The sequence below is a fragment of the Siphateles boraxobius genome, unplaced genomic scaffold, assembly GCF_051911475.1.
Source record: "Siphateles boraxobius isolate OS27281-9 unplaced genomic scaffold, OSU_SipBor_1 167, whole genome shotgun sequence".
In the NCBI taxonomy this organism is placed as follows: domain Eukaryota; kingdom Metazoa; phylum Chordata; class Actinopteri; order Cypriniformes; family Leuciscidae; genus Siphateles; species Siphateles boraxobius.
In genome coordinates, this window is record NW_027508774.1 from 160001 (window position 1) to 172500 (window position 12500).

At 41.0% G+C, this 12500-nt stretch overlaps 1 protein-coding gene across 1 annotated transcript in view; it reads left to right on the plus strand.

Annotated features, from left to right (window-relative positions):
• The window catches only part of fam83fb (family with sequence similarity 83 member Fb), a 15829-nt gene extending 10966 nt beyond the window's left edge, over positions 1-4863 (plus strand). Inside the window, exons 3-4 of the mRNA XM_077232180.1 lie at positions 1844-1965; positions 3012-4863. Coding sequence (XP_077088295.1) covers positions 1844-1965; positions 3012-3708 — 819 coding nt within the window. The 3' untranslated portion in view covers positions 3709-4863. The remainder of the gene's footprint in view (positions 1-1843; positions 1966-3011) is intronic.
• The last annotated feature ends 7637 nt before the right edge of the window (positions 4864-12500 follow it).

Consider the following 12500-nt stretch of genomic DNA (forward strand, 5'->3'; position numbering starts at 1 on the left):
TCCGGCGTAACGAAAGCAGATATATCGGTCGCGCGCTTTTTCGGGGGAATCCCTTTAGCATATCGAGTTTCGTGACAAAGCATGCAGAGCCTACTTTAACGATGCAATCCTCCATGAGCGGGAGGGGAAACGAATCTGGTTTTGTCACGGCATTTACTCTATAATCCGTACAGAATTGTTGTGTTCCGGCCGATTGTGTTCGGGACTAATAAACAGGGTGAACTCCAGGCGCTGAAACTCGGAACTGCGAATCCATTCGCGACTAGATATTTTACCTCGGCCTCCATAACGTTACGTTTAACAGGGTTCACTTTATAAGCACGTTGCTTAATCGGGTCAATATCATGCTTCAGTACTCGAGTGCGGGTAGGAACGTCTGAAAACAACCCCAAGGATGAATTGATCAACTTTACTATATCAGTGGGCTGAGAGTCAGATAAATGTGTCAGATGAAAGTTTAAACTCTCCAAAATTGTGGAATTATTCAGACTGCCACCCAACACCAGAGTACTCTGCAGATTCAGCCCATCTTCATCAACATCACTGTCAGAAGCAACCACGATCGAAGCTACTGAAGTGATAACAGAGCTTTTTATCTCCATATCTTCCCCACGACTCATACAGCTTCAGCATGTTTACACGACACACGCAAGTTTTCCTTTGCCGATCAGGAGTCCGAACATAATTCGTTTCATTCAGCTTCTTATCAATGACATATGGTCCAGAGTATATTAATATGGCAATAAAGCCAAGACCTTATCCCACGCAGAGAATGAACGAGAAACAGCATTCTTATCGAAACGCTTTTTCATTTTCACTTGCGTAGTTTCCAGTGAAGTCTGAGCTAATTAACAAGCATTATGCAATCGCTCTCTAAAGGAGCTGACATATTCTAGTAGATTACAATCCAATTTTTGCTCAGTCAGCCAGTTCTCTCTCAACATGTGAGTGGGCTCCTTACCGTGTGTCCAGAAACCAATTCTGCTGGGCTAAATCCTAGTATCTCCTGAACACTCTCACGGACAGCAAACATAAGAAAAGGCAACCCCTCATCCCAGTCTCAAGGTGCTCTCGAACCTCAAGGTGCTTCCCTGACTCAGCACAATATTTACCCAGCATGGACTTCAAAGTTTGGTGGATCCTTTCGAGAGCACCTTGAGTCTCTGGATGATAAGCACTAGATGTAATGTGCTTAATTTTCAGTTGGGACAGTACCTGTTTAAATAGTCGTGACATAAAATGAGTTCCCTGATCCGTTTGGATCACCTGTGGAAAGCCGAAGGTAGAGAAGAACGTGATTAGGGCTTTCACCACAGCCTTCGCTTTTAATGAACGCAACGGTACCGCCTCCGGATAGCGAGTTGTCACACACATAAACATAAGCAGATAAACATGTCCAGATCTTGTTCGCGGTAACGGTCTAACAGAGTCCAAGATTACTTGTGCAAAAGGCTCTCCCATGACAGGGATAGGTTTAAGTGGGGCAAGATGTATAGTCTGGTTAGGTTTTCCTACGGCCTGACACACATGGCACGAGCGACAGTACTGCGCCACCAAGTCTCGCTCAGATCCACTAAGAGAAATAACCCCCTGACACAAAAAAGAATCATACGCGGCATTAATATTCGAACTAAGTTGACTTCCAATTTTCTTAACAAAACCAACACTTTTGGCTGACTTCCCTTTATTTTTATTTTTCAGTGAGGGACAATTCGTAATCAAATGACCAAGTCCGTGGGATTAAAAACATTCTGAATGTATTCTGAATCTATTTTTTCCCACACCCCTACTGAATTGTTCATTCTGATTTCACAGTGATTTTAATGGCTTGTGTTTCCGTCAGAATGTCCGGACTCGGAGCGTAAAGGCTGTCGGTCTGAATCTGTCGTTGGGAAGAATCCCGGGAAACGTCCACAGCAAGTACATGCTCATCGACGGAGATAAAGTCATGTTTGGAACGTACAGGTGAGCGTGTGTTTATACTCTCCCAATAATGTCTGTTGTCTCTGATATTGATTGCTGTGTGTGTGTGTGTGTACCTACTTAACAATATTTTGGGAACAAATTTTTACCCAGAAGTGACCAAAACCTGACAATATAAGTAAGGGATAATATACATCCAGCCGGTTGTTGTCTCAGAATAAACCCGACCGGGGGATCAGGATCAGGTCTTCATCAGCCTGAAGGGGTTTATTCTGAGATCTCACACACACACACACACACACACACACGCCTGAAGGGGTTTATTCTGAGATCTCACACACACTCTTACAAACACACACACCTGAAGGGGTTTATTCTGAGATCTCTCAAACACACACACACACGCCTGAAGGGGTTTATTCTGAGATCTCTCACACACACACACACACACACACACACACGCCTGAAGGGGTTTATTCTGAACTAACAACCAGCTGGATGTACATTATCCCGTTTATTACACGAATACTTGCCACACAAGTAAATAATTACAACTGATGTGAAACAAAATTTATTTACGGTATACAGTCATAACACTTATTACACAGCATTTCAACATATAAATAATTATGGAGATAAGAGATATTGATTTCAGATTAAACTGTTTTAAAATCATAACTGTTTGTATCTTATAACCCAACAGTGAACAAAACAATAGTCATAAATGGCAGCATCTGCGTTTGTATGAAACAAGAGAGAGCGAGTCCACGATACTGGATGCCATAATTAAATAACTGCACACAAAATATTGATGCGACTGAGTTTTAATAATTTATTAGCTCGACAAACGCAAAACGTCCACGAAGAAAAGCTGTTGCTAGCGAGTGTATAGCGCTGCTGACTTCAGTGACCCGGATGAGCCGGTGTTTCTGTGTTCTGCTGTTATCTGGGAATAACATAAACTTGACCAATCAGAATCAAGTATTCCACAGAGCCGTGTTATACGATAATAATAATATCTGTTGTATCTGATATTGATCTCTCTGTGTGTGTGTGTGTGTGTGTGTTTGTGTGTGTTAATCCTGTAGTTTCTCCTGGAGCTCTTCCCGCATGGACAGGAACATGATCACGGTGATGTCCGGGCAAGTGATGGATTTCTACGATAACGATTTCCGAGAACTTTACGCCGTGTCGGACAAACTGGACCTCTTTAAGGAGTTTCGCCTCAATAAGCCTCAAACGAACACCTTGTCCCGAGCCGCCGTACCCAAACGCCCCGTAGCGGCAACTTCCCGATTCCAGGTGAACCTCGGAGACGTTAAAGTCCCGGCACACAAATACCACAACCCGAAGTACCTGTTAGCGCTGGGACAGATCCCGGGACCCACGGCGCCGTTGCAGGAGTTCTTAAACACCATGGATCCGCCCGATCCCGAGAATCCCACGGAAGAGCTGGAGAACCTCATTACTGTTCCCTCTGAGACCGGGAAGAAGGAGTCCAAGAAACCCAAAAGACTGTCATTAAAGTCGAAGGGATCGTGGTGGAGGAAAAAGAAGAAGGAGCCGAGTGAAGCTGTGATTGAGGAAAACACACCAGACGACGCGTCCAAACACACACTCCCCGCGGATCAGACCTCGGAGGACACAGGGAAAAAGAAGAAGGAGCCGAGTGAAGCTGTGATTGAGGAAAACACACCAGACGACGCGTCCAAACACACACTCCCCGCGGATCAGACCTCGGAGGACACCGGGAAAAAGAAGAAGAGAGGACTTTGCTTTTTTTAAAAAGCTAAATGAGGATTATCCTTTAAATGAGCCGCTGTTTTTACTTGTGCATCTGTGCCGTCGTGTTTACAGACTGACCTCACTTTAGTGTTTAATATGATCAGTGTTTAGGGCTGTAACAATACTCTCAGGTCACGATTCGATGCATATCACGATACTGTATTATTGCGACACTCCAAGACATATGATAAAAGGTTAACAAAAAATTAACTGTTATTGTGTGTAAATGAATAGTCTTGTATTTGGTGCTGGAAACCCAATGCAGGAAAATAGAGACACCAGAATAACAATATTCATGATTCTGAAGCTGAAAATACTGAATTATTTTAGATGAATATGCTTTCACTCTGACTAGATATATTTAAAATATTGTAAGCCACTTTTTACTGGTAACATCAGACATTTGGCATATATTCCCCCACTGCATTATTATACATTATATTCAACATTATATAGTAGTTTAATGTAGTACTGACACATAAAACTCTGTAAACTTGAATTTATTTTAGTAATTTTTATTTTCCGGTGAACTATACACAATACATATTGTCACTATACAAGATACATATTGATGCACTTTTGTATTGCGATACATTGTTACACGCCTATCATTATGAGAACGCAAACGCTCCTCAGTGATGATGTGCAACGCTTGATAGAGAAGCTGAATAATGTCTGGATCACATTAAAACTGCTGAAAGGTTTCTGTACAGGGGAAGTTCAGGGTAAGCTTGTGTTTCTGACGTCGGCATTCTGGAAACAAGTCGAAAAACGTGGTATAGCTTCTTTATACAAGATTTATTTTTGTTTATTTTTTACTTTTGTTACTACATTTTATTAAAGAAATATAAATTTGATTTAAATAAATAAATAACAGATACGTTTAACAGTACAGTACTATATAGCCAGTCGAAAAAATGTAATATTGTAACAATAGAAACTAAATGTTTTCAAATGTATAGTTATTTTTTCACTGCATAAATTGTGACTTTATGAATGAAAATGTACAGCTGTCTTTTACTCTTTATAATGGGGAAGTTCAGGGGTAGAGTGTCTTTGTTCAAGTCAAAGAGTTATATTTGTTTATTTTTTATTTTTGTTATTAAATTTGATTAAAGAAAATGTATTAAAATAATAAATGATACATCAGAATCAGAATCAGAAAGAGCTTTATTGCCAAGTGTGCTTGCACACACAAGGAATTTGTTTTGGTACTGAGGCTTCCAGTGGACATATACAAATACAACATGAAACATAATACTACAAATTATAAGAATAAAAAATAAAAATATAAATATATGAGAATAAAACTATCACAGTTGGGTTTAGTCAGAATAGACATTTTCAGATTTACAGATTATGAACCTATTTACAGTGTTTTGAATATTATAAATAAATAAATCTACATATAAGTATCACCTGAGTTGTGGGATATTGCACTAAACAGTGGGAGTATTGCACTTACAGGCATATGCCTTGGGAGGAGTGTTAACTGTTCAGGAGGGAAATGGCCTGTGGGAAGAAACTGTTCCTGTGCCGAGATGTTCTTGTGGCCAGTGATCTGAGTCTCCGTCTTGACGGTAACAGTTCAAACAGGTGGTGTCCAGGGTGAGTGGAGTCTGTGATGATTTTACCTGCTCTCTTCCTCACTCTGGAAGAGTACAGGTCCTGGAGGTTTGGCAGGGGGGCACCAATAATCCTCTCCGCAGTCCGGACTGTCCGTTGTAGTCTCCTGATGTCTGATTTGGTAGCTGAACCAACCCAGACAGTGATGGAAGCGCACAAGACAGACTCGATGACGGCTGAGTAGAACTGAATCAGCAGATCCTGTGGCAGGTTGAACTTCCTCAGCTGGCGAAGGAAGTACAGTCTCTGCTGGGCCTTTTTCACAGTGGAGTCAATGTGATTGTCCCACTTCAGGTCCTGAGAGATGATAGTGCCCAGGAACCTGAATGACTCCACTGCTTCCACAGTGCTGTTCATGATGGTGAGTGGGAGGAGTGCTGAGCTGTTCCTCCTGAAGTCCACGATCATCTCCACTGTTTTGAGCGTGTTCAGCTCAAGGTTGTTATAACTGCACCAGGCAGCCAGCTGTTCAACCTCCAGTCTGTAAGCAGACTCATCACCGTTTCGGATGAGACCGATGACAGTGGTGTCGTCTGCAAATTTCAGGAGCTTGACAGTGGGGTCTTTAGAAGTGCAGTCATTAGTGTACAGGGAGAAGAGCAGTGGGGAGAGAACGCACCCTTGGGGAGCACCAGTGCTGATTGTGAGTGTCTTGGATGTGTGTTTCCCCAGTCTCACTCGCTGCTGCCGGTCCGTCAGGAAGCTGGAGATCCACTGACAGATCGAGGATCGTATGGAGAGCTGGGTCAGTTTGGCTGTGAGAAGACCAGGCATGATGGTATTGAAGGCCGAACTGAAGTCCACAAAGAGGATCCTTGCATAAGTCCCAGGTCTGTCGAGATGTTGCAGGATATAATGCAGTCCCATGTTGACTGCATCATCCACAGACCTGTTTGCTCTGTAAGCAAACTGAAAGGGATCCAGCAGGGGTCCAGTGATGTCCTTCAGGTGGGCCAGCACCAGTCTTTCAAACGACTTCATGACCACAGACGTGAGAGCGACAGGTCTGTAGTCATTAAGTCCAGTGATTTTGGGTTTTTTGGGGACAGGAATGATAGTGGAGCGTTTGAAGCAGCAGGGAACTTCACACTGCTCCAATGATCTGTTGAAGATCTGCGTGAAGACCGGGGCCAGTTGGTCAGCGCAGGCTTTTAAACAAGCAGATGAGATGCCGTCTGGGCCTGAGGCTTTCCTAGTCTTCTGTTTTTTGAAGACTCGGCTCACGTCCTCCACACAGACCTTAAGCTCAGGTTGGATGGCAGGAGGGGGGAGTGATAATTGGAGAACAGGAGGTGATGCTGAAAGTGTGAAGTGCAGATCAGACCGGGTGTGTGGTGTGAATGAGGGCTTTTCAAACCGGCAGTAAAATGAATTTAAATCGTCAGCCAGGTGTTGATTGTCCACAGATCGAGGGGATGGTGACTTGTAGTTGGTAATGTTCCTCAGGCCATTCCAGACTGATGATGGGTCGTTGGATGAAAACTGGTTTTTCAGTTTATCAGAGTAGTTCCTTTTAGCAACTCTGATCTCCTTTGTCAATCTGTTTCTGGCCTGGTTATACAAGATTTTATCCCCACTTCTGTAAGCATCCTCTTTGGCATGACGAAGGTGTTTGAGTTTCCCAGTAAACCATGGTTTATCATTAGTAAATGATAAGAATGTCCTGGTAGGAATGCATGTATCCTCACAGAAACTTATATATGATGTTACAGTATCTGTGAGCTCATCCAGATCATTGGTAGCAGCTTCAAAAACAGTCCAATCAGTGCAATCAAAGCAGGCCTGTAGATTCTGCTCTGCTTCATTAGTCCATCTTTTCACAGTCCTTATTCCAGGTTTAGCTGATTTCAGTTTCTGCCTGTAGGTCGGTATGAGATGAACCAAACAGTGATCAGAGAGCCCCAAAGCTGCCCGTGGGACGGAGTGATATGCATTTCTTATTGTGGTGTAACAGTGGTCCAGTACATTACTGTCTCTGGTGGGACATGTAACGTGCTGTCTGTATTTTGGTAGTTCACGGGAAAGATTTGCTTTGTTAAAATCCCCAAGAATGATTAAAAGAGAGTCTGGGTACCTTTGTGCCGTTTCAGCTATTTGTTCAGCCAGCTGTTGTAGCGCCGCGCTCGCGCACGCGTCTGGAGGGATGTAAACATTCACGAGAATGAAAGAGGAAAATTCCCGAGGCGAGTAGAAGGGTTTACAGTTTATGAAATGTGCCTCTAAATTAGGAGAGCACATCTTCTTCAGTGTTGTTACATCTGAACACCAACTTTCGTTAATGTAGAAACACAATCCACCACCTCTCGTTTTCCCCGTTAGCTCCGCGATGCGATCCGCTCGGAACAGCTGGAAGCCCGGCAGATGTATTGCGTTGGCCGGTATGGCTTCACTCAGCCAGGTTTCAGTGAAGCACAAAGCAGCAGAGTTTAAAAAATCCTTGTTAGTGTGGGTGAGGAGAAGAAGTTCATCCGTTTTGTTAGGAAGGGATCGGAGATTCGCGAGATGAATGCTGGGGAGTGCAGTGCGCAGGCCGCGCTCGCGGAGTTTAACCAGCGCGCCGGCTCGCTTCCCGCGTTTGCGTCTGACCGCGCATTTGAACAACAACGCTGCCCCTCCGACGAGAATGTCCAGCAAGACGTCCGAATAATCAAAAACTGTAGAAAAGGTTTCTGGTGTGTGTTTCCTAATGTCCAGTAGTTCGTCTTTGGTGAAACTGATAGGAAAAGAATGACTAAACGCAGAACAAACGAACAAAAACAACACAATAGCTGGAGAGCTCCACACCGAGGCAGCCATCCGCGGCGCCATCTTGGATCTTTACATCTAACCGTACAGTACTATATTGAGTCGAATTTTTTTTTATTGTTACAATAGAAACTAAATATTTTCAAATGTAGTTTTATTTTTATACATGAAGATATACAGCTTTCTTTTACACTTTATAATTAGGGTCCGTCGCACGAAGACAATCCAAGGCTTTGTCTCAAATCGCCCCTATACCCTTCATAGGGCACTGTTTGAGGGGACGGTTATTTGCAGTGGTGTCCAAAACCATAGGGGATTTTATGGAGCCCACTCATTCAATCCCATAATGCACCACAATAACCAGTGTACAACCGATGATATATATATATATATATATATATATATATATATATATATATATATATTGATGGTTTCTTTCATTTTGGCTAGGCCTATGTCATATCACGCTTTACACTGTGGTTCAAAAAGTTTGTGATCAGTAATATTTTCAATGTTTTTAAAAGAAGTCTCTTCTGCTCACCAAGGCCGAATTTATTTGATTAAAAATACAAAAATAAAAACAGTAATATTGTTAAAATGACCATTTAAATCAGCTGTTTTCTATGTGAATATAAAGTAAAGTGTAATTTATTCCTGTGATAAAGCTGAATTTTCAGCATCATTACTCCAGTCTTCAGTGTCACATGATCCTTCAGAAATCACTATAATATGATGATTTGATGCTCAAGAAACATTTATGATTATTATCAGTGTTGGAAAAGTTATTTACATTTTTATTTCAGGATTCTTTGATGAATAGAAAGTTCAAAAGAACAGCATTTATGTGAAATTGAATCTTTTGTAACATTAAACACTATCGTTCAAAACTTTGGGGTCAGTAAGTAAAAAAATGTTTTGGGGGGGGGGATAAATAAAATAAATCAATACTTTTATTCATTAAGGAAGAATTAAATTGGTCAAAAGTGACAGTAAATTTTAATATGTTGTAACATTTATTATGTTACAAAATATTCTATTTCAAATAAATGCTGTTGTTTTTAACTTTCTGTTCATCAAAGAATCCTAAAAAAATGGTACACGACTGTTTTCAACACTGATAATAATCATAAATGTTTATTGAGCATCAAATCATCATATTATAGTGATTTCTGAAGGATCATGTGACACTGAAGACTGGAGTAATGATGCTGAAAATTCAGCTTTGATCACAGGAATAAATTACACTTTACTATATATTAAAAAACAGTTATTTTAAATTGTAATAATATTTCACAATATTACTGTTTTTTGTTGTATTTTCAATGAAATAAATACAGCATTGGTGAGCAGAAGTGACTTCTTTTAAAAACGCTAAAAATCGTACCGATCCAAAATTTTTGATGTGTATGTTCCAATAACTTTGGTTTTAGTTAGGTATTTGATGCTATAAAAACAGGGTATACGTCATGATTGACAGCTGTGTGGGCGGGAAACCGCCTCAGAAACGCTACTGCGCAGACTCGGGCTCCAAAAGGACATTTTAAAAAGATCGAAGCAAGATGTCAACTGATATTTTTTTGCTTCATTTTTTTATAGTGGAAGGAAGTGGAGACGCATCATCCATCTTTTTTCTACAGTCTACACGATGATAATATTTTTGTGTCCATGTCATTTAATGAAAACCATTGGCTTGAACCACACGCAAACCCCGCCCACTAAAGTCAAATCAGCCAACCCAATAGCAGATGAACCATGTACGAAATGATTGACAGGCGAAGGATCTCACTCAAAATAGTTTTTAAAAGCATCTAGTGCTGTCCAGACACAGATGTAATTATGGTGCGTTCAAGTCATCTCGTAAAGATCGTAAACATCAACGCCACCACAATGTCGTAAATAAGAGTGGGAAACTCGGGATTTTCTTTAAGCCTCGATTTTTACGAGTTGTGGTCGTGTCAGTGAGAAACATGGCGGAATAACACAACACTTAAAGCTGCAGTCCGTAGTTTTACCTCTTTGTCGCCATCTCTGTTCGAAATCTGCAATTGCAGTTATTGGCGGAATGATCAGCTTTACGTGGGTTGTGCGTCGGCACGGCACAGCGCGGATGAATCCGGTGTTTTGAGGAGAATGTGCGGCTGACGGCTGTCAGTCGCCGCCGGTGTGGATACTGGCGTTCACAATCACAGATTACACTTTTGGGAAGTACGACCAACAGAAGAATATTCACCGGAATATGTCTTGAACGAGTAACATCCACTTTTGATCTGACCAACTAAGGGGAAAAAAGCATTGGAGTAAATCACGCTGATTAAATCTAACGATCACTCAGCTCTGCGCGACTACATTTAATGTGTATTAGGGCTACCTGTAGTTCAGTACTCCGTAACTGTGTGAATTAACTGAACACATGCGCTGCTGTTACATAATTGAACCATTGAAATGTCTTTCCTGTCCAGCAGAAAAAAGCCGTCTCCGTGTTAGTTTTAAACCCCTTCAAAACACTCCACCTTTCAAAAGCCCTTCCGATATTATCCTTGTTTCCGTGGTTACAGTCTCTTTTCTTCTGGAGCCACTGCCAAGTCTTTTACATTTTACAGCGGGTGAATCTCCAGTTGGTGATTGCGTTTGAAGCTTTCTGGATCCGCCATCAAATTAATAAGTGTAATAATATCAAGTGCTGTGAGAAAAGTCGGTAACACTTTACAATATGAGTGCACTAATATGCATTAATTCATGTTTAACTAATGCACAGATAATCATGAGTTAATATATGGCTCATAAAGAACTAAACCATTAATGAATTATTACTGCATCAGCAACTAATAAGGAGTCTATATGATTAATAGATTAAGTAATACATTAAATGCTATTAATTAAATGTTTCGTTGTGTATTAATTCCTTAATAACATATTTTATTAACTAATATTGTAAATTAATGTGGTAATTACCACAATGATGACGTCGTGAATGGTAAAGATATGTACTATCAGAGCCCGTTTACGGAGAGCCTGTTCACTCCCTATTAAGTCCTATTGTACCGAATTTGGGTTGTAGTTCCACCAGAGTTCCACTGGGGGCGATCGCCCGAGTGCAAAAGCAATAGGAGTCTATGGAGCTAGACGGCTAAATGTGTCTCTTGCCGTTGAGAAATCTCAGATTTGATTGTAGGTTTTGCAAGTTCAACATGGGTTATAGGTCGAAAGTTGAATGAACGAGTACTTATGTCCTTTCGATTTCTGACAGGTTGAGTTGTTGTTGCCCATAACACGCTAGAATTCTGCTAATGGATGCTGATGCTAACCAAAGCGACTGAAGGATTGCCGTAAAGCAGTATCTCTGGTCGTACGATGTGTATGACGTCATTGACATTTTAAAAGACTTTTTAAAGCAAATAAGTGACTCTAAAAAATCTAACACCTAGCAATGAGTAATTTCTTTGCATCTCCTTTCGAATACAACATTCAAATTACTAGACAAAAAATTATATCCTGAGAAAAGTGGATTTTGAGGGGTATTTCTCCATAGACCTCCATTCATTCTGCACTCGTCCTGTGAGCGCCCTCATGTGGAGTCAGAGTGGAACTGCAACCAGTTCAGAAGCCGGAAGTTTACTGAGAGTGAACGTTCTCCCCTTATTAGACATTCTCTGGTACTATTCATGATCTAGAAAATATACAGCATATTATTTACCGTTTGAGTTTTGATAAATCATCTTCTTGCTGTAGCAGATGACTTAAGCAATCTAAAATAGTTTTAGCTAAATAACAGGTCTGGATCTCCATCTTTTTACCACATTACGACAACAAAAGCACTTGAACGCAACACACTGGTAAATACCAGTTCACAAGTGGAAAATATCATATTTCCCATAGCACGTGAACGCACCATTAAAGCACCATTATACCTCACTGTTATTGGCCAGGGATCGCACAACAAACAGCGAAGCTTTAATTTATACCCACACTTGCGGTCTTGGCCATATGAGAGTGTGTGCACGCAACAGGAATAAAGTGTGCAAGACTGTCCCATGTCTTAGTGCAGTGCCCTTAATGCACACTAACCACACTACGCTAAGAGTTTCCCATCATGCATTACGTTTGGGAACTCATGTGCCCCGAGATCGCGAGATGTCGAGGAAACCATTGCACTGTTATTTAAATTAATTAGATGCATATAATTTGGTAGTAAAAACAATAAGTGTTGCACATTTTATTTGTGCAAAGTGTGTGTATGCCTATTTTGTACCACATTTTGCATTTTTTTTTATCACTTAGCCTAATTAGAAGCACCACAGTTTTACACAGAGTTAGTTACATAGCGACTTCTCAACAGAGATGTAGAAGTTTATTTTAAATTGCAAATAATTTAAAATATAATAAATAAAACTCTGTAAACACTTGCGTTTTTTGCAAGACTC